The sequence below is a fragment of the Pollicipes pollicipes genome, unplaced genomic scaffold (assembly GCF_011947565.3).
Source record: "Pollicipes pollicipes isolate AB1234 unplaced genomic scaffold, Ppol_2.1 Scaffold_4219;HRSCAF=4965_pilon_pilon_pilon, whole genome shotgun sequence".
In the NCBI taxonomy this organism is placed as follows: domain Eukaryota; kingdom Metazoa; phylum Arthropoda; class Thecostraca; order Pollicipedomorpha; family Pollicipedidae; genus Pollicipes; species Pollicipes pollicipes.
Genome location: NW_023596448.1, coordinates 9,411,650 through 9,434,755, shown reverse-complemented (window position 1 = coordinate 9,434,755; position 23,106 = coordinate 9,411,650). Strand labels below are relative to the sequence as shown.

Here is a 23,106-nt window from a genome sequence, read left to right as displayed (position 1 = left end):
GGCGCTGCCGCGGCAGGTAGTTCCAGGGGTGACGGACCAGGCTACACGGTCAGCCAGGGGTGGCCGACCGGTTTGGAGACGATGACTAAGCTGACTGCCTACTACTTTGTTTAAACCACGTATGTAGCAACTGGGCAGGGGTGGCTGGGGATTTGTTTCCAGTGTTTCGTTTTGTTTCGTTTTTTTACAAAAAATGCACTTGTTCCCTCCAAGTTTGCAATTGGAATGTTTGCTCGACCAGTTTGCCCCAATTCAAAATGTCATTTCCGGGGCAGGCTGTCTCCCAGCTTCTAGATCGACCTCTCCAGTCTTGATTGCCCGTCAATCTTAGAAGCGTAGTTGCACCAGTGATTTTACCTGTGTTTAAATTGTTTCCGTCAAAGCTGCATGAATGACATTAAAGGCGGTTCAGTACCCCCATTTCTGTTGCCAAACATCCTCGCATTTCTGTTTGGATTTTGAGCTGAGCCTGCGCCATTGTACCGGATTACCCGATGCGGTTTTTTCCTGACGGTTTTCTGACTTTTTCCACTACCATGTTTCAGGGTCTTCCCAAGCGGTTTTTATAGCTTTTACATTTTTGAGCTTTCTTACTTCCGGGCTGCACACGTTATGCTCAATGTGATAACATCTTACGTTTTATAAAAAATGATGAAATCTACCATTTGCCTATTGTACAACGTTTACATCCTTGTAATGTGTGTGTGTCCAGGATGTAAATGTAATATACTTTATGTGTGTATCCTTGTAATGTGTGTCCAGGATGTAAAGGTAATATACTTTCATGTGCCAGATAGCTGTCATTGAAAAGCATACCTCCTGGAACATAGTTTATCCGAACCGAATGCCTACACAGATCCAATAAAACGTCTCAAATACTGCTAACAAATGATTCTCCATGGGGAAAGAGCTTACAGAAACGCATTACGTCCAGTTGAAAGGCAGGTGGACAAGCAGGACGCATCTATGTCTCTTTATCCCCGTCAAGAGCACAAAAATAGACTACTTGGTCCATGAAGCTCATCTCATCGTCTAAGCGTCTGCGCCGAAAACAGTTCATTGTCCTCAACTCGTCCTGTTTATCAATAATGTAAGAAACGACATTGTGGACAATATTGGGGATCCTCGCTGTAAATGATTCAATGAACAATATTGAGCGGTCCTCGCTGTAGATGCTTGGATCGCGTCCGATATATTCTGCATTTCGGCTTCGTAGTATTGTCTTTTGACATTTAGTCGCGGTCTGCTGATAGCACGGCAATAGGCGCACAGCAGCTGAACAGGAACCCAGGTTCGAAGCTGAAATGATTTATTGAGAAGCGCGCAAACTCCAAAATAGCTTTCACCACACGCGTGTGAAGTTGGCATAACTACGACCCCTCTTTAAAGGCTTGGTACGGTGCGTTCGGCCTTTCATCAAACTCCAGCTAGGTCGCCCGATGGCTTTGGTGACGATTAAGTATCACAAAAACAAGGGACGCTGCGAAGTGGACAAAGACATAGGCTGGACGGTTTAGCTGATCACAGGTCCCGTTTTGCGTATGTTGCAATGCATTTACTCTGCGTTTTAACTTTGGAATGATCTGTACGTGCCGTTTGGCACCATATGCTTGCGTGTTTTCAATTTGAGGTCTTGAGCGGCATTCGACAAAAGGACGCTCAGGTCCCTCCAGTTGTAGGATCCTCAATGGAATGGATGTTTTCTGGAGGACATCCGTGGTTCAGAAGCAAAAAAAAATTGATGGACCAAATTGTCGGATCAAACATTGGGAAACCAATGATGTTCATGCATCAACATGAGCCTAAGGCTAAACTATTACAACAAAGTGGGTGAACATATCCCCGCCTTTTCTTGTTTATGACGCAAATCTCCTTTCCTGAAAATAAAGTGGTAAGTACCAGTGAAGACCTTGTCATACAACAGCTGGAGGTAAAGGAGTGAAAGCAAACCGATATGCGTAATAACGAGCGTATGTCTTCCAGTTTCCTCAATTCAAAAATGCGTGCACATTATTTGCATCAGATCTCTCCAGCAATCAATCTTAAAACCTTGAAAACCATTGGAAATTTTCTACTGGGGAAATACCCCTATAATGCTCTAGCTTATGCTCAAACCTGTGTAAAGAATAGCAGGAATGATGCAGAAAGTCATGGAGTGTTCATTAAGGTCCCGCATGGGAGTTCATTTCACGTCTGTAAAATCCCCAGTAGGGCAAGAATGATTCACCTCAGTCAGTGATGGATCAATCGATGGGTTTTAGGATTTTGCTGTCCAGAGCGTGTATGTGACATCTACTGTTGCACGATTACACAATCGGCATTTGTAGCGAAAGTGAGCGCCTCTGCTAGCTTTGCACTGATGTTTACAGATCTCCTGAGCCTGTGTGGAGCCCCAGTGTTAACATTATGGTCTACGTTAAACGAATTCACTGGATTTGACACTGAGCTATCCATCGCTGCTGCTATGCTAGAAGTCCCAGGGAGATAGCTGTTGGTGCCATGAAAACGCATTGGTTGTTGGCATGACAACGACGAACATCAAACAAGTGTCAAACCCAATAAACTTATCTGCACGTCTGCACTCCAGTGTGGCACATACTACCATCCACACTTGACAGAGGCGTCCGTGGTCGTCGAATGGCGCAAATATCAGTATTTGACTGTTTGCCTCGAGTCTACAATCGGACAAATACTAGTGTATTTCAAACCACACCGCGGAACATTGCACTGCGTGGTTCCTGGGGTGAAACACATGTGAAAACCATAATCCTTGTGACTGGTGCAGCGAAGAGTCATCACTATCCGCATTACTGCACTATTCAGCTGAGCTTATACAATGCCGAGGAGGTGGGCGTCGCTCGCCCGGCGTAAGGTCAAAGGTCATCACCGGAGGGCAGGGTGGTGTGATCTCTGACGCGACGCAGAGCCGCTCAAAGACCGCCCGTGTTCGTAGTCCGAGGGTAAAAAGCAAACTTTGCGGTAGGTTAGTTTACACAAAGCGTCCACGAGACCACTTCTGGGTTTTCAGTCATTGGAATGGTCTTTGGTCAGCAGCGAGTGTCCGTGTGTAGTACGATACTTTGACTGTTTTTGTCTACCAGGTTTGGACGGCATTATGCTTTTTCCAGCTTTCTTGTACTCCATTTCGTCGAAAACGTAAGCCTCGTAAGCCGATGGTAGGCTATGTCAGTGCCTTGAAGTGGCTGTTTTGTAGTTCTGGTTACCTTCAATGTTACCGAGTAAGCGTTTCTGAGTAATCACCATACCCAAGTTGTCACTTTCTAGAGACGCACGCAAGTGGGCTACACAAGAGCCTGAAGGCTTAACATCGATTAAAAAATATCTACGTTTTTTCATTCGTAGTTGCTTAGTGCCTGTAGCAGTGCCCCTGTTCCTCCTTCCATAGTCATGATCTCGTGAAGTTGTCATTCACTGTATTGATATTGGGTGGATTTATTTTCGCAAGGTGGGATTAAACTGCGCTGCTGTTTCCATTGCAAATGAAAGTATGTCACTGGATCAAAAGCGAACTCCCCCGGACTGAGTTCACGGAACAGTCCACAACATGGCAGAATGTTGCAGATCCAACAGCAATATTGTCTAAACAGTGTAAGCACAATGGCCACCTGATGTGGGAAAAAGCGTGCGCTTGACTGGATAGTACCCTCCTGAGTAAACTGTGCGCCGACAGTAACCAATGAGCGCATGTGATCTGTGACACGCCAGGTCAGGGCGTGCTGTTCATACCTCGGGCGAATGGTCCCCACCCCACCATGGGAGTATACATACATTACATACATACATACACACGGATTGGACAACATGGACGCCGTCATTGTATATATTATATATATATATATATATATATATAATATATCTCTCTCTCTCTCTCTCTCTCTCTCTCTCTCTCTCTCTCTCTCTCTCTCTCTCTCTCTATCTCTCTCTCTCTCTCTCTCTCTCTCTCTCTCTCTCTCTCTCTCTCTCTCTCTCTCTCTCTCTCTCTCTCTCTCTCTCTCTCTCTCTCTCTCTCTCTCTCTCTCTCCTCTCTCTCCTCTCTCTCTCTCTCTCTCTCTCTCTCTCTCTCTCTCTCTCTCTCTCTTCTCTTCTCTCTCTCTCTCTCTCTCTCTCTCTCTCTCTCTCTCTATCTTTTGGCGGCGTCCATTTTGTCCAGTGCGCGGCGATGCGCAAATAATCGTAGCTGGTAGAAAGCTAGAACTGACGAAGCTTACAGCGAAAATGGAAAGAAGCTGTCTGCACACTGTACGGTTTGGGCAACATCCTTTGCAACTGAATTCTAGCAAACCCAGCTTATCGCCATCGGCACTCAGCAAAAGACGTGGCACGTGCCGCCCGTCTCAATCCGCTTCGGCGACAATATGATCGAGGATAGCGGTACGGCAACTTAACCTTGCCGACCTTTGACCGACAGCTCACCTTCTCGACGCTCATGCATGAAAGCCCAGCATGAAAGTACACTGCAATGAGCTGCTTGTGACCCTGTCTCATATGTTGCATACTCTTCCCAGTGAACATGTGGGGACAATAGTACAGAGTTTGGTCATCTCCATTGTTCGTTACTGCATATCTGTGTACTTGCAGCGCATAGTCAAATATGATACAGGTTCAATCATTTTGAATTGAATTGTTGCACGAAAGTAATGTCAGGCCGCCGGAAGTTTGATCGCAAAAACCCGTCCATAATGTGAGACGGCTGATACAGTACCACAAGTAACCTTCGTCTTAAGATTATCACGTGGGACAACCACCAGCACTGGCGAATATGTTCAGCACGACACCACGGGAAGCCGCATCTGCCAAGCGCTCGACATTAGGCTGCCTACGGCCCGTCGGAATAGTGGCAAACGACAGTTTAGTTATCGGGCTCCGGTCGACTACAGCCTTCTGCCACATTACGTGAGGGCTCTTAACCACTCATGCTTTGCTGCCACGGTTAAGCAAGAGTTTCTACATGCTATTAGGACGTGAGCACGAGTTGTTAATTAATGTCAGGTGTGTATACCCTTGTGTTGAATGACTTAAAGCCGTTCGCTTTTCGAGCGATTGCTGGCTTTCATCTGGAACTGGCATTTTGAGAAGGCTGTGTTTTGTATTGAGCAACCTCGTCCACACTACATGTACAGTTAGCCAGTCTGCACTAGTTGCAGGGGTCTGATTCAGTCCTAAAAGCACATTCCAAATATGTGTTCCTAACGTATGCTTATGTACGTGTGAAAACACAGCATGCCCTGACACTAATTTGTGTCAATGCTGTTTAACTTCTAGATTGCTGTTATTGCTTTCAGCAGAATTGTGCTCATTCCGAAATATAGTCGCTGATGTCACGATATTTGTCACTGAATTTTCGGTAAACGAATGCATCAAGTCGTGACCTTGATGATTTATGGATCCGCTAGCTATTTTCCAGTGACTCATGATAGTTAAGGAGCCTTACGGTGTCCTTAGGTTTCCTTCGACCCTGAGGCCCGACCTCGGTGCTACTGATTTACATGCGCAGTTTTATGTCCTAGATATGTGCCAATTTGATGTATTCTTAATTAGGCAAATGTACTTGCAAGATATTTACATATATCAAACCTATCACATGCACTTTACACCTTCTACAGCAATCCTGAAATATCATGTAACGTATCGAGCCCTCCCCCAGTCGGCAGCACATAAACTGGCAAACACAAGAAACGGATTAATGGCATGCTACTTGGTAGCAGCCCAAGCAACTCAACAGCGTCAGTAGTAGAGCCACCTTGCACCATTTCCCTCAGCCCTCGCCTCTCTTAATGCTGTTGATTCAGGTACAATTAATAGCAGGCTGAATTATCGGCCGCCTATCCACCGCGAACAGATAAGACACCGCGATTTATATCGTCTCTCCGCATGTACTCTCATGCTGTAAATTGAAAGCTGCACAGCGTGCCCGCTCAGGGCAACCAATCCGGATACGAGCGTGCCACGGGGACCCGGCCGGGTCCAAGCCGTGCTCACGGATAATCCGCAACGAGAGTGCCACGGAACCCAGGGGGTCCAGCCGTGCTCACGGCTAATCCGGAATGCGAGCGTGCCACGGGAGCTGACGGGTCCAGCCGTGCTCACGGCTAATCTGGATACGAGCGTGCCACGGAACCGGACGGGTCCAGCCACACTCACGGCTGCTCCCTGTCTGACTCGTCTTGACTCATAGCATACTGAGGCTGGCCGTTGGCCCGGCTACAGCCGACCGGCGACAGGTCAGCACCCGGCAACACAGCGGTGCCCCATCGGGGCCCGGCGTCGTAAACAGAGTCGCGCCAGGCGCCGGCCCCGTCCAAAGGTGGTCGTCAGCACAGCGCCGCCAGGCCGGGCCTGTAGATTACGGCGACGCCGGGGCTATGTCATCATGCCTGCCTGTTTCCAGGGCGCAGCTGGGATGATCAGCCACGACGATGGCTCATGCTAAACATGGAATCCATTCAGAGTGTGTCCCATTGCAGATTTTGCTGACATCATGCCATTCCAGAGTGATGACAAATGCTTGAGCTCTTAGCGCTGCGGTTATGATTATACGAATCACTCGCAAGTTGCCGTGCAACAAAAACACTAGGATAGCATGTATAATTGTTATTCGGTTATTGTATAATATAATATAGTATTGTGTAATTGTATGAATCTAGCATTGTATAATTCGGTTATCCGTTGAAGACCTGGCGAGCCGTAGGTCATGAACTACTCTTAGCCGCCACAAGTTCAGGCCATTGATTCTGCAAGTTGTAGGTTTCACTAATAGCAATTTCAACAAATCATGCCTCATAGAGATGATGGTGGCAGCACCACTGCGAATCCAGGATCACACGTAACTGTCATAACCATCGCACAGTTTGTCCGGGTGCCATTTTCACGATACGTTTCAGGCCACATAGATGTGATAAACAATTCAAACCCTCCGTTCTGATGCGCACTTGTCCAGTTGTTTCTGCAGTTCACCTTCGGGGAATCTAATGTAGTCCACAAATTATTTTCAGGTTGCCCTGGGCCTTGAATTGACCTAATGTCGGGGCTCGTATTGCCGGAAAATCTGGGGGCCCTGGGCGGGCCGAACTCTGGAAAATCCGAAGGCTCTGGGCGGGGGCCGACCGAACTCTGGGCCCAACCTTACTATGCATTGAGTCGTTCTTTTGACGATAATATTTGGTTGGGCTCTATGTTATGGTCAGCCCATGATTAACACCGGTGTGGGGGATGGTATTTGGTCTGGGCTCTATGGGGTGGTGTTCAGGTCAGCCATGATTAACACACGGTGTGAGGGGATGGTATTTGGTCTGGGCGCTATGGGGTGGTGTTCTGGTCAGCCCATGATTAACACCGGTGTGAGGGGATGGTGGGGGTAAAGACAGCTGCCCAAACAGCATATCATCGACACCACCAAGAGGTTTTTCAAGCGATTACACACAAAAAACGGCGAGGAGGGTCCGACGACCGGTGTAGCCTCTCAGCCAGTATGGAGGCTCCAATGCGGCAAGGGAGGCCCTCGTGGCGGTCATAGTCCCGAGATATAATGGGAGTTTGGTCACTCCCGGGCTCATAGATGTTTGTTAGTGGTTCCGTCGTTGCCTCCTCTCTCAGGTTTCGCTGTGACTTCGTTATGTCGTTTCTCTGTCACTGCCTGCCAACATGTGGTGAGCTGAGAGAGATGGCGAACCTTTTCGTTTGCCCTGAGAATGTCTAGATAATGTATTCTTACCGTATCTCTTATTATCTATATCTTTGTTACCTTGGTGGCTGCCACAGGGTGCATACACCAAAGAAGAGACCTAGTCGTCAGTTCAAATAATGCAAAGGTAGACAAGCAATTTTGCGTGCTCGCAAAAAACGTGGGGGGCAAAGGACGTCTCGCCATCTCAAGGATGCAGACAGACGCAGAGTTTCTAAAAGAATGGCCACACTAAGAACGACCCACATAGAGAAACACGAGCAATCCGCCCAACCCTCCAGAATATTAGAAACAGTCAAACGCCTATTGGGAACTCTCCTGTTGAGGAAAACATTTCAGCGCTTGTCGGATAAACATCAGACAAACCATGCAGTGTAAGCTCCCCAAGTGACAAAAGTGCTTCGGACTGGGAACAGCGAGCTGGCGATTTACCTCAGAAAAGCAGCTGAGGGGCCACTACATGTGTTATCCGTCTGGTATCCGTCCAGTCGGGTCCGCCACACGGGTGGAGGCCCACGGTATCGAGCCACACGAACGCCGGGGAGGAATGCCGAGCTGGTCAGGGCGCAGAACTGGTCCGGCGGGGCGGAGCTGCTTCTGTATACAAACGTTCTAGTGTATCCACAAAGACAGGAAGCAGGGAGAGGAGATCTTCAATTCGAAGGTTCTCTTTTCATGTGGTGACAAAGGATGGAGCTGGTTAAGTGATAGTGTCTGCTGTATATATATATATATATATATATATATATATATATATATATATACATGATTACCTATCCAGCGTAACTATAGATACCAGGCAATTTTTCCACTACAAAAGTAATATTAAACTCTGTTTTTATGTTGGTAATATCCTAACATATATGCAGGTCCTGCCGTTGCCAGGCGGCAATACGGGTGGAAAGGTTATCCACACTGGACTATTCAAGCTTTAGGACGCATGGACCACGGAACAAGAATAACAGTCTCTACCTAAGTATCTTCCGTATTACCTTTTGGGAGACGGCCGTTGTAGAAGATCGCCGTAAATAATTGCACTTATGTTTCCCGTAGCTTCTAATTTACAGGCAGCTAATGAATACTATAGTAAGAACATCTAATCGGTCGGTCGATACTGGTGCAAATCAGGCATGTCTCAAACATTGCCTTCAAAGATCATTGCTTTAAGCCGCAAGAAGTCCAGTTAAAACGGGAAAGTTAGATAAGGATCAAAAGCTTGCCACGTTATCTTGCTCAAATCTTTGGAGATCAGAGAATATCGAACTACCTACAAAATCCTGCATTATCATAAACCATGCTTCAAAACGTCGCTGAAACTACGCCGAGCACCACACGAACAGCAGCTTGGAAGAATGTTGTAGCCGCCTCAGGTTCGCCGTCACGAATTTACACACGAGTTCCGTCGGTATGGTTCTACGTCATCAGTCACCACAATGCTGGATCAACAATCTCATTTTAACGCGGGGGGTGGTTGTTGAGGGAAAGTGGGACGGGGGGGGCAAAAGACGGAGCTGAGGAACAGTCACAGAACCCGAAACTGATGGGTACTTTCTTGTTTGAGCATTTACGACGAAGCTGAATTTAACCAGTTTCCATGAGCCGAGCGAGCAGCCTTTCAGGTTGCGCGAAATCTCACGTTTGGGGCTTTAACAAGCGTTCATTCTTTACGACTAGCTCAAGCAGTAAGGAGTTACGGCTGGACATGATTGGAAAAAAAGCATAACATTCTGAGGCACAGCGGGACTCTTTAAGACATGCAGCCACACAACTTTGTTCCGATCAAGATTTGGGTTCAAACGTGGTCCAAGCCAGCGTCAGCAAAAACAAATTCACAGCATAACATCAACCTTGCTTGCCAGTTACACATATTGACCTATCCAACGTGACCTGTGGGGTCAAGGGCTATCATTCTGTACTGACTTCATGCCTCAGCAGCAAAAAACGACCATTGTAAAAACGTCTGTGTGTGTACCCTCCGAGAAAATGCCGTAACCATAGCTCAGTGGCTGGACAGGGTCTGGAACAAGCCTGGGCTGCAAAAGCAAGCCCATTGCATGCATTGCCAGCTGTGTCAGATTTCATGCACCGTTGGTTTTCGCTTTCTCTGTGGTCTAACTAATGTATATCGGGTTAGCAGCATCACAATCGGCAGATTATGGATATTGAACGATGGGAACGTGTGTGTTTGCCAACGCTCCACGAATTGTCGTTTTGTCGCGTTGCAATTTTCTTTTAGAAGCCGAAATGTTTAAAATGGTTACGCCAGCGGAAAATCAGGTCTGGATGGAATATGTGAGAGCTGGCACAACATTCTACCAGTTGATTGCATATTTCGGGCCGGCAATTTAAGATGCATGCTTTTATCACTGCACGGAGTTTTAGTTTCAATAAACGATTATGAGAGGCGAGTATTCAACATAGATTCTTTAAGTATCACTGTATTTTAGTTTGCATGTTAACGACCCAATGAAAGGCACAGGAGAACAAAAACTGTGTGCTGTTTGGCATCGTTATGGGTTGAAAATACTACTTGATTTAACAATTTACTCCTCAATGAGAAAAGACGGAACGCTGTTCTTACGGAAGCTCCATTCTTTTGATAATTGATATTGAATGCAGTCAAGGCACAGTTTCGCGTTGCTCTAAAAAGGGACGTGGTGGTAACTATGAACTAACACATTTTCCTAGCTATGAACACAATGTTACCAGTACGTTTTCGAATGTATCCCTTTCTAAAGGTGCGATGTTTTACGGTCCAAATGTCCCCAGCACGCTTTTAAGTCTCCCGACCAAACTCTCAGTTTTCAGTCAGCCGACTAACTGTCCGAATCGCCGCCCTGTGTGATTTCATTTCATCCCAAACGTGTTGCTACTCTTGGAAGAAGTCGAGACGTGGCTCTTTCAACGGACAGCAGGCCTTGTATTAACAGCCAACTGATTACGGTACGCTTGGGGAATGTGTGTGCATTTTTGTGTCCAACCCACCGATTCCAAAACTCATCCGTCTCGTGTTCCAACTCCAACCTTTTATCCCATCTTGTCCAATATAGAGCAAAATCTCAGCACGCATCAGAGAACAAATATGCCGTCCCATATCGAGCGCTCCAGAAGCATTGCACGCCGCCCGACGCTTCCAAGTTCATCCCTGGTCTGCATTCCAAGAAGCCCGCTCCACCCCCGCTGCGGAACTGCGGGCAGGAGACCCGATCCAACCGTCTGGCAACTGTCACCACGCACCGATGCCGGCTCCGTGGACACTGCATGGCACGTGCGCGGTTGGACAAAGTCCTCGGCGTCCTGCTCGGCACTGCTGACCTCTGACCCCGCCGGGAACGAGCGCCGCGTCACCAGGCCGCCGGCGCCGCACAATAAACATACCTCCCGCCGGCAGCCGCGCGTCACGTGACCCGGCCGTCACGTACCGGCCGGGTCACGTGACTGCGGACTGTGCCACGGTGCTTTGGCGTGGAGGGTGGGGGGTGTGCGTGCGGAACGAGCTGGTTGGTCGTGGGGCAGAGGCGCGGGCAGCCCCACGCTCCCCTACCCAGGGGAATCGCCGCAGTATAGGTTAAGGATATCGTGGACACGGAAAGGAAAGCAAAGGAAGGTTGTAGGAAAAAGGAAAGGTTGTATCGGCTTCGTCGTGCCCCGGCATTGATGCCCCCCCCCCCCCTCCCCCTGATTGTTTCCACGTGGGTCCCCCTGGCAGGATGTGGCCCTTGGATCTTGGCGGGCGCGTGCCCTAGGGATAGCGTCCCTTGCCGCGGTGCCGTCTCCGGGTGCTGGGCGTCGCAGTCCCCGGCTGTGCCGGGAGCTCATGAGGCAACTTTTGTGTCGTTCAGGCTGATTCAAGCAGATGGCCGGTCCCACTCAACAGACCAGCGGGCTCGTTAGTGTTTCGCTCGCCACCGCAGTGTCACAGCCTGTCTGGACGGACGTTTCCACTCGGACAGACCAGCGGGCTCGTTAGTGTGTCGCTCGCCACCGGTGCAGCACTGTCTGGACGGACGTTTCCATTCGGACAGACCAGCGGGCCTCGTTAGTGTTTCACTCGCCACCGCAGTGTCACGGCCTGTCTGACGGACGTTTCCACTCGGACAGACCAGCGGGCTCGTTAGTGTGTCGCTCGCCACGAGCTTGTCACGGCCTGTCTGGACGGACGTTTCCACTCGGACAGACCAGCGGGCTCGTTAGTGTGTCGTTCGCCACCGCGGTGTCACAGCCTGTCTGGACGGACGTTTCCACTCGGACAGACCAGCGGGCTCGTTAGTGTGTCGCTCGCCACCGCAGTGTCACGGCCTGTCTGGACGCAGCCGCTTCCGTGCACGCCGGTCCCCGGCTGGCGAATGTCCCGGCCGTATGCAGGAGCCCGTCTCACATTGCTCGTATCGATCGCGATCGCCAACCGCCAGCTGTCAGGTAAACATAGTGACAGACTTGTTCGCCTAGCAGTCATAACATTCAAAACGGGAATTTCAGATGTGCAAGTGTCCGTCTGCATTAAAAGGTAACGTGATGTCAGGCGCACCGGAGTATAACCTCACCTCACGCCTACAGCGTGACGGCGAGCTCACTCCCGAACGCACGGGCTTCGCCGCACACCCAGTCCCGTGAAGCTAAGCAATGGCTAGGAGCGCCGACCCGTGGGCCCAGTTCAGCTTTGTTCGACGGCTTTCGCGTGAAACTGGAACCCGTCACGACAGCTGGCCTCCCGCTCGGGTTAGCTGATCTCTCGCCAGGTCAGTTGGCCTTCCGCCCCGGATCAGCTGACCTCCCGCCCGGATCTGCTGACCTCCCGCTCGGGTCAGCTGATCTTCCGCCCAGGTTAGCTGACCCCCCGTTAGGTTCGGTTGACCTCCCGTTCGGGTCAGCTGACCTCCCGCTCGGATCAGCCTGCAGCAGCAGCACCCCCAACACTGGTGCTGCGAATGATCGCAAATTGCAGCAAAGGGTCGCAATGTCATGTTTAAACGAAATACTCTGGTGGATGATGATTTGGAAATCCATCAGCCTTTATTGCCGTAGTGTTTGTGGTGAGGGTTGGCATGCCCGCAGCACTCGAGTCTTGGAGATTCGTGGTTATTAAAGTCAGTGATACTTAGTCTCTCAGCTGGGCCTGCCTTTGTATTAATTCTGAACATACGAAAGAATTGCAACGGCATCGCTTTTTTGCACTGCGTGTGTTGTGCATGCTCACACATGTCCCTCCAACGACGCTTTCAAACAGCCGCATTAGTCGGCACGGCCTTCCGAGCGCAGCCAAACTCGGAGCCGATTCCAGGATCGTGGATTTTCGAGGCTCAGACTCCGGTGAACGTGCCTATTCATTTCACGGACCAATCGGCCTTCCACATCCGGGCTCACAGCAGCGCATCAAACAACGCGTGGGTATGTGGGCGTCAGATGAGGGCGGACTAGTGTGACACATCTGAGTGTTAGTCCCAATGAGCCGTACATTACCCGAAAATCAACCATAAAAATGGTAGTCCTCTTTCCCTTATTATTGGAGGCATGGAAACCACTGCCATAGCTTCATTTCATCGATCGTTCATGAACAAATCGCACAAAAAATTGCGTCGTATAGTTGCGCACTCCAACCTATACAAGCTAACCGAACATGATGTGCTGGCAAAACGCGATCATACTACAGAACCAGACGGATACATATTGTACTCGTCAGAACGTTTTTTTTTTCTTCTCATATATTCGCCATAAACCGATCACGAGCGGCACCATGTCATGCACTTCGGAAATTGTTGTTCAAAAACGCATTTTGAAAGGCCCTGTCATCCTCTTCAGCAAACTCCTCACATGCTGATATTGTAAAGACACTTTTAAGGGAGCTGGCATGTGATAATGAATTGCCGAATTTCTAACCTGCTGGAACTAGTATGTACTCCGTCCCTCCATAGGAACAAGGTTTTTTCTAGGATGTTTGCGTTATACAATTTGTTACTTCGTGTAGTGATCACAACCCCGCTCGCACGCAGATGAGTCATAAATCCCACGCACAATACAGAAATGCAGACTTCCCAGATTCAATCAAAAGCTGTCACTCGAAGTGCCGAAGCTTCGTCTCACCTCACCAAAAATTGCCCCATTTATATATGTATATATTGTATCACTAGGCAAGTACCATTCGAATGCAATGGCGCCTCAGGCGACGGCGCCGGCCGCACGAGACGCTGCTTATGGACAGGTACCACAATACCAACGCTAATATCACAGGCGACAAGACAAACACAGGGATGCGACTGTACGCGCTAGACCCACGGAGGGGGGGGGGGCGGTGGAACGCGGCGGCGGAGGGAGGGGGCCGGTCTGGAAGACTTGTCACGCTCTGACCGGCACGGTGACGAAGAGTGGAAGTGAGCGGAGTGAGAGTAAAGGGTGCGCGGGGTGAAGGTAGATGGGAGGTGAGAGAGGCTCTGATTGGGAGCCAAAGGAGTTGTTGGAGCGGGTTTCGGTGTATATGTCATCACAGACAGAGAACCGCAGGTGGAGACGGCAGCTAGGCAGGAAACGTTCAATAAGGGGCAGACACCAACACCGAGAAGAGGTCAGCACCAGGACTGACGGAACCATCCTAGAGGTGGGCACCAGGACTGATGGAACCATCCTAGAGGTGGGCACTAGGGCTGACGGGATCACCTTAGAGGTGGGCAACACGACCGACAGAAACAGATTAGAGATGGGCACCGGAACGGGCAGAAGCAGACCGAAGGCAGGCAGAGGGCAGGCCCAGCTAACCAGGGTAGGGTATAGGTAGGGCGGAGGGTTATTGAGCGAGGGGACCACATGGATCGACCACGCGGAGTACACCCTCGATCCCCAACGGTACCAGAGGGAGAGGAAAAATGGAGGGGGGGGGGGGATCGGCAGAACACGACCGCTGACGACCGTGCCGGTGGCCCGCTCGAGACTGCGGGTCTGCCGGACTGGGCTCCTACTGGGTCAGCACTGGCCAGGCTTGACGGCGCCGGTGGCCGCTCGAGACTGCGGGCCTGTCAGACTGGGCTCCTACTGGGCAGCACGGCCAGGCTGACGGCTGCCGGTGGCCGCTCGAGACTGCCGCCTGTCCAGGACTGGGCTCCTACTGGGCAGCACGGCGAGGCTGACGGCGCCGGTGGCCGCTCGAGACTGCCGCCTGTCGGACGGGCTCCTACTGGGCAGCACGGCGAGGCTGACGGACAGCTTTGTCAGGGGGACACCCGGCTTCACGCTCCCGGCTGTACTAGAGAGTTAACTCGGTCGGGCTGAGTAATATCGGCGAGGGATCGGTGAATGAATCACATTGCACAAGCAAACTAAACTGGCAAAATGGTCGGCTCTCGCAGCCAGTTAGGTCTCACCGTATACAAGAAATGTAGCATGAAAACGGGTTGAGCAAGGAATAAATGAAAAACAAAACGGACACGTCATTAAAAAATTACTAGGATTGCGGTTTGTCACCAGTTTCCATAGGCCACTTTGTACTTCGACAACATATCGCGAACAGGAAAACATTGTCAAGCCTCCCATCTCACGAAGGGAACGCAAAAGCAGTGCATAAAAATCCGCTCAGCGGCTTATGTACATAATAATACACCAAGGCGACCCGATATGTCACCACCGTGGGCTGTTAAGACATCGTTCCCTTCGAGTCAAGAATGGCGGGGGGGGGTGCGTCGGAAATCGGTGGCGCGCGCCGAGTCGCCCAGCCCCTCCCCCTCCCCCCACCACGTATGTACATAGTATACTCGATTTGTGTATGGAGCTCGGGCAGACGGGAGCGCTGACACACGAAACGTCGACTGCAGGGCAAAGACGGACACTCCGCTCTAGCGCGTACAGACCAGTCCACTTCTAATCCACCGACAACTATCGGCGACGGCGCCTAGTTGTGCGTCTTGGCACTTGAAGTTGTCCAACCGGCCGCTGGGCGGCGCTGCCACACACGTCGCCTCGCGGCCGTTCGCGGACCGACTTCCACAGTGATGTGGTCGGCGTGGTCGGCGAACCTGCCGCATCTCTGAGATCAATGAAGAAGGAAAACGGCACGCACGCACACTTGCACATACGGACGCATGCACTCAACCTGCCGGTGTTGCGAGCTCAGCATCCTCTCAGGTGGTCCGCGGATCCGAGTCCGTGCCACATCGTGTGGTGGCATGTCGAATCAGCAGCAGCACACCCAGAGTCCACTGAGAAGTCCAGCAGCATCAGGCACGGCCTGACACGTTAGCCACTATAAAATTGCAAAGTCCCGGGCTCGAAGCGCCTGCCATCTGTGGGCGGCCCCTACAGGTAGACCCTGCGGACGCTCCGCGTGGTGGCGTAGCCGTCGCTCATCGGCGGCTCGTGGCGACATGGTCATGTCTCGCCGGTACGGCAGCTCTTCGGCCATCCCTGAGGAAAGACAACAGGCGCGTCACGCTATGCCAACGTCAAACCGCGGCATTATCAGTCAGCATCAGGGATCGCGACACATTACCCACAACACAGCGTATGCATGCCATTTACCCTCGAACGGGTTATCCCACGGTGAAGGATAATGACCCCGGAACGTTCGAATGCATTGGACCTGCTGGGGCTGACTCTGGTTCTCGATGGCTCAAGGCGAAGCAGCGTTTTCCCATTATTTCCCAGGCGGCGCCATTGCAGCACGCTCAGGTCCCGTCAGCGCACTGTATAACACTGATATCCCGGTGCAGTAACTACGTGTGACGTCATCAGTAGCAGCGAATTGCGTCGTTGCCTCATATGCACACCAAAAACGCATCAGCTTAAGTCCTTTAACCAAGGGTGTAATCTGGCCAGGCAGATTCAGGACTCCGCGCTTAACCGTTCAATTTAAAGTACCAGCAAATCATATTTTTTGCCTCGGATTCGGTTTTTTTTATTTTGTCATTCGGAGGGTTGTACAAATATCTTACACATATCATTCGGTTTACATTGCTCTATTTCTCGTGAACAAGATGAACAATGTGGAGAGTTAGGAAAGCTGCACAAGAAGTTGGGGGAAGGGGGGCCCGGAACTATTATTTCCTACGTCTTGAGCTCCTCTCCCCAACTCGCACACAATCCTACACTTCCGCTCACAAACATCCATAACATCACGCCCCGTGGCAAGCCAGAGCACGCTCAGTCATCGCCACGGCCCTCTTCACGTGGCACGTGATCGGACGCGACAAGTTATCGTGACTGGCACGGGGACAGACGAGGATGGGTCCGCATGCTCGTTTGCAATCACCACCAGTCGCTGTCGCCGAGAATAGTCCCGTTAGAAATTCAATAGCGCAGCGAAGCGGGAGCGCCACCCCGTCACCAAGCACGCCACTCAGCGCAGGGATGGGCCGCACGCTACTCGGCCATAACTTGGCCACCAGTCACCGGGCGCGGGTCTATATTTGGCGGGACGGACGTCGGGTACTCCGGAGGCGCCGGCGCGGGCTCAGCCGCGCCGGGGGCTCGGTCTTAATGCTCACGCCGCCGCCTCGGAGGCGAGGAACGCCGCCGCCGCCCGCTCACCCTGTCACCCAGCGACGGAGGCTGGCGTGACCTTGACCTCCTTCCGGCGCCCGCCTGTTCGGGCGCTAAGACTCAGCCGCTGTCAGGCCATTTGCAGCAGATACATCCGCGTTTTCCTCAAATTAACCAGGTTCGGTCGACTTTGCATTTATGAGGGTCGGAGTTTAAGTGCTTGCTGGAACGTCATTAATCGAAGCCCATACCAACGTAAATGATGTTATTATCGGACATCTGTCCACAAACAAGACTATTTCCAGCTCCAAGATATCGATACATTCAAAGCGTACCGACGAGCTTCGATTCTGCGTCCACAGATACGCCCAAGCAAGAGAGAAAATGTCACTGGCGGAGTGCAGGCGACCACCTTATCCACACTGCAAAGATGGCCATGCTACCGGTAGTGTCTTCTCCGGTAGAATATGCCATGTATCTTCGGAAGCATTGAGATCCACCGTACCTCTCCGGGTTACGTACAATAGTCCAGGGTCCAAGGTACCCCACACCGTACTCTCCGGGGTACGTACAGTAGTCCAGGGTCACAAGGTACCCCACACCGCACCTCTCCGGAGTACGTACAGTAGTCCACGGTTCAACGTTACCCCACACCGTATCTCTCCGGGGTACGTACAGTAGTCCAGGGTCCAAGGTACCCCATATCGTACCTTCTCCGAAGTACGTACCGCAGTCCATGGTCCAGGGCACCTCACATCGTGCCTCTCCGGAGTATGTACAGTAGTCCAGGGTTCAGGGTACCCCACACCACAAGCTCCAGCCTGCGTGGCGTACCTGCGTCCTCCAGCTGGAGGGGGCGGCCAGCGCAGCTGCCGATGGTGGGTGCCGTACACGTCTCCACGCAGCGGCAGCATCGAACCCTCGTACTTGTCTGCAGAGGGCACCTCAGGTCAGGTGGAGTGAGATGGGGTCAGCCGGGTTCGTACTAACGTGGACAACAGGGGAGAGAGAATGGATGAATTCTTTCGATGGCGATACGGATACCGAATCGCTTGTACCATCACTAGCCAAATAACGAAAACAAAGCTAACCGTACTTGGCAGGAGCCTGGGGGGGCTGGGGGTCTGAGTAACTTGTTTCATGTTCACAAAGCACAGGCGCATGATGCGTATTAAAATGGCAATACTGAGACATCATCTCATGGCGTTCTTCAGCAGTGGTCATTTCCACAAATATCACGCAGGTATACCGTTGGTAACATGCTGTAGTGCGAGCTACCCTGTCCGCGAAGGCCATCACGGGCTGCGCCGGAGTCCCCGGCCGAGCCGGCGCCCTGACCTAACCTGACCTGACCTGAGTACTGGAGCGGCAGCGTGCCGTCCGTCTGGTTTTTCTTCAGCGTGCCGACCATGCTGTTGGTGGGTATGAGCACCGGCTCTGAGTAGGTGACCTCCTCGCCCAGAAGTGTGGGGTCGTGCGCCAGCCTGCCGGAGCGGTCAGGTCATCGGCGAACGGTCACTCGTGGTCACTCGGACCGCCTCAGCGCCAGGGGCGGCCGCACGGGAAAGGACCGTCTCAGGGGCGCGGGGACTGACAGCGGTCGAGACAAGGCCGGCTCAGGGGCGCGGAGACTCCCAGCGGTCAGGACAGGATCGCCTCGGGGGCGCAGAGACTCCCAGCGGTCAGGACAGGGTCGCCTCAGGGGCGCAGAGACTCCCAGCGGTCAGGACAGGGTCGCCTCAGGGGCGCAGAGACTCCCAGCGCTCAGGACAGGATCGCCTCAGGGGCGCAGAGACTCCCAGCGCTCAGGACAGGGTCGCCTCAGGGGCGCAGAGACTCCCAGCGCTCAGGACGGGTCGTCTCAGGGGCGCAGAGACTCCCAGCGCTCAGGACAGGATCGCCTCAGGGGCGCAGAGACTGCCAGCGGTCAGGACAGGGTCGCCTCAGGGGCGCAGAGACTCCCAGCGCTCAGGACAGGGTCGCCTCAGGGGCGCAGAGACTCCCAGCGCTCAGGACAGGATCGCCTCAGGGGCAGAGACTGCAGCGGTCAGGACAGGGTCGCCTCAGGGGCGCAGAGACTCCCAGCGCTCAGGACAGGATCGCCTCAGGGGCGCAGAGACTGCCAGCGGTCAGGACAGGGTCGCCTCAGGGGCGCAGAGACTCCCAGCGGTCAGGACAGGATCGCCTCAGGGGCGCAGAGACTCCCAGCGCTCAGGACAGGATCGCCTCAGGGGCGCGGAGACTGCCAGCAGTCGCCACAGAACCGCCTCAGGGGTGCGGACACGGTCAGCGGTCCGGACAGGACCGCCTCAGGGGTGCGGACACGGTCAGCGGTCCGGACAGAACCGCCTCAGGGGCGCGGACACGGTCAGCGGTCCGGACACCGCCTCAGGGGTGCGGAGACTGAGAGCGGTTGCGGGATGGAACCGGGCGCGAGGCGCCTTCGTAGCGTTCCGGCACACATTCACACCTTGCTCTCCGGGCAGCGAAAGGATTGCTTAACTCAAGACTAACCTGGGCATTCACAGTTGACGCATACAAGTTGCCACTGAGTTGTGAGGTCGAGATTAACGCCGGCGCCACATGCTGACTGGTGAGCTCGCTTGTAAGCCGATCTCAGCATGAGGTTCGCATCTCGCCGAATGGTGACTTTCTGTCATTGATATCGGTGGGGCAGCACCCACCGATCCCACCATGTGGTGAAGATCCGCACCAGTCCCGATCAAACACCACCCACTCGTCGCACCTTGTGTTGACATTCTGCCGCTGGTCGAAGTAGGTGTAGTCGGTGTCGGCGTACGGCATGTTGACGTCGTCCTTGTGGCAGCGGCGCGCGCAGTAGTGGCCGACCACGAAGCCGAGCACCAGCGCTGAGATGGCCGTGATCAGCACGGCCAGTGCCAGCGTGCCGGCCGTGAACAGCTCGTCCGAGACTGTCTCCGAACTGCTAGGACCTGGCACGCGGCACGAGGACAGCGTCTCAGCGAGGCCGCCACCGGGCGGACGCTCTTCGTCGTGAGGTTGTTTGTAGAGCACTAACAGTTGCAGTATTCGTGCAAGCGACCACAGGCTAATGCGCTATTTCAGCTAGCTGCCGCCTGGGCTATTTTCTCCCCCCCTCCCGTTGGGAGTGACTTCAGACTTTGGCTGCCAAGCCCCTGACGTTAAGCATTTACGGTGGCTACCGACACTTGAGCACCCGCAACTTGTAACCGCTACTTTCTGTCTTCCCTGGTTCTAACTTCAATCCGGTCCCACCACTGAGACATAAATCTTAGACCGCCTGGCCCGAGCCTCCTTCCTTGGAATATACCTCGCATGGGACTCAGACCTTTTTTGCCACAGGACACACCAATCCCAGCCTTTGAATCATGCCGCACATCACACCATAACAAGTCCGACTTCTGACCTCCGACCTCCGACCTCCGACCTCCGACACCGCCTCTGCCTCCAATCTTACCGCTACTTGACTTCAGGAAACATCGAAATCCAAGCCCGTTTGGAATTAGTCTCGAAACCTCTCTGATCTTTCTCATTTTGACCCCAGACCACACGTAAGTCGGACATCTGACTGATTTGACCTTTAATCTCGAACCCCTACCCTGAAACATAGCCCACACTGGTTTGAACCTTGAACCCTCTCGTCACTCGAACCCTTTCTACTTCGCTGGCCCATTCGACCTTGGTGCCCCATCCGTGACGACCTTGAGCCGTGCCATCGGTGACCTCTGCCCGGTGCTGACCTTGTCCGGCGCCAGCGGGATGGGAGGACGAGGGCCGGTCGGGCCGGCTGCCCTGCTCTGACTGGAAGGAGAGCGGCTGGTCGGAGCCGAACTTCGCCCCGGAGCGCCTGTCCTCCACGCTCAGCCGGCTGCGCTTGGTCGCTCCTGCGGCAGACGTGGCGCGTCAGAGGCCGCGGCGCCGGTGTGGCAGCCAGCCGGTCAAGGCCGGCATTTGTGAGGGAACGGCTGGCGGCCAATGAAACATTGTCAGCTGTGTTTCAATTTCGCTACACGGCGGGCGGCTTGGGTATTGAGGCACCACTGATGCTCGGCAGCTCTAAAGATATGATATAATGGGGGGGGGGGATCTGTGTTACTGGATAGTAAAGATAGGAAACAAGGTCTGTCCGACATAGCTCGCAAGATATATAAGGTCAGGGGATGAGTTTTTATGCTCATGCGAACATTGGTCTAGGAAATGCTTCCACAGAAGGCAATGGCATACGAATGGACATCGCCAAAAGCACAGTATATGAAAATACGCTACGAAGTGGGAAAGAGTCCAAAGACGTTTCGTATAATTGCATTGATTTTTCCACATCGCTATCATTCATCAGGTGTCATTGTGCTGATATGAAGCGGGAACACATGTGCTCGACACGAACGCTTGGAATACAGAACTTGCTTCCCACGCTACAAAAGGATTTTTTAATAGAACTATCACTGCTCAGACCTAGCGTAGCACTCTTAGCGTCATGTATCCAGCCTCAACCTTTCGATGATTCGTTCACATGCAGCACTACTCAAAATTCTGCTCCAAATGGACGGGACATCTCTCGAACCTGCGGGGATTCCGTCCATGACGTCATACCAGCGAACAAAAGCGGTCAAAGGTCACCATTGGGGGGGGGGCGGGGCGGGGCCGGGGCCGGGGCCGGGGTCGCAGCTCGACAGGAGCACGCGGGGGTCAAACAAAGGTCAGAAGGCCGAACTTCGCCTGCGGCAGTCGGGCTCCGAGCTGTAATGTGATCGGTGTCGGTGCCCTTTGCCCTGCACGTGCACTCGGCTCACCGGACGCGGTTGCCCTGGTGACTAGGGGGAGGATACCTCCATCCAATAATCCTAACATTACACATTGCGATCCACAACGCCCCGTGCAAAGAGTGAACTTATTTCAACCAACCCCCACCCCTACTCCAATCCTGTTCCCCAACCAACAACTAGGCTTGGCTTCCCATCTGCCACTGCACAATCGGTTGTCCTTGCTCGTTTGGAACGTCCGTGCGGAATATTCTCCAGGTGCCACTCCAACATAGATGGTTTTTTGTCGGCGTGCACTTTCGCGGCGGTGACGCCTCCGATGGTGTCACGTGGTCAATCCGTCCCTGACGAGTGACCTCATGATGTCCCGTGACCGCTTCGTCCCTGACGAGTGATCTGATGGTGTGCCGTGGCCACTTCCTCCCTGACGAGAGTGTCCAATGCCTCCGCTCCAAACTGGGTTCGGCGACTGTTCAATGGCTCCGTCCCAATGCCTTTGCTCTAAACTGGGTTTGGCGACTGTTAAAAGCCTCCGCTCTGAATGCCTCCGCTCTAAACTGGGTTTGGCGACTGTTCAACGCCTCCGCTCTGAATGCCTTCGCTCTAAACTGGGTTTGGCGACTGTTCAACGCCTCCGCTTTAAACTGGGTTTGGCGACTGTTCAACGCCTCCGCTCTAAACTGGGTTTGGCGACTGTTCAGCGCCTCCGCTCTAAACTGGGTTTGGCGACTGTTCAGCGCCTCCGCTCTAAACTGGGTTTGGCTGTTCAGCGCCTCCGCTCTAAACTGGGTTTGGCGACTGTTCAGCGCCTCCGCTCTAAACTGGGTTTGGCGACTGTTCAACGCCTCCGCTCTGAATGCCTTTGCTCTAAACTGGGTTTGGCGACTGTTCAACGCCTCCGCTCTGAATGCCTTTGCTCTAAACTGGGTTTGGCGACTGTTCAACGCCTCCGCTCTAAACTGGGTTTGGCGACTGTTCAACGCCTCCGCTCTAAACTGGGTTTGGCGACTGTTCAACGACTCCGCTCTAACTGGGTGGGTCACCTGAAGAGCGATCAATTGAAAATTTAATCTCTACGATCAAGCTCAAGATGCGTGAAGGGCAGACAGGCTATCCGGCAGATTATCAGATCGTCATACTGATAACCTGGGCCGGGCTTCGTAGAATGTCGCCGAGGGT

General features: G+C 52.7%; 1 protein-coding gene across 1 annotated transcript in view; it reads right to left on the bottom strand.

Annotated features, from left to right (window-relative positions):
- LOC119095781 (uncharacterized) overlaps nt 1-23,106 on the bottom strand; it is a 51,053-nt gene that overhangs the window by 5,716 nt on the left and 22,231 nt on the right. Inside the window, exons 3-6 of the mRNA XM_037218637.1 lie at nt 20,908-21,051; nt 19,911-20,118; nt 18,518-18,648; nt 17,973-18,095 (exon numbers count right to left, since the gene is read on the bottom strand). Of these exons, the coding sequence (XP_037074532.1) occupies nt 17,973-18,095; nt 18,518-18,648; nt 19,911-20,118; nt 20,908-21,051 (606 nt within the window). The remainder of the gene's footprint in view (nt 1-17,972; nt 18,096-18,517; nt 18,649-19,910; nt 20,119-20,907; nt 21,052-23,106) is intronic.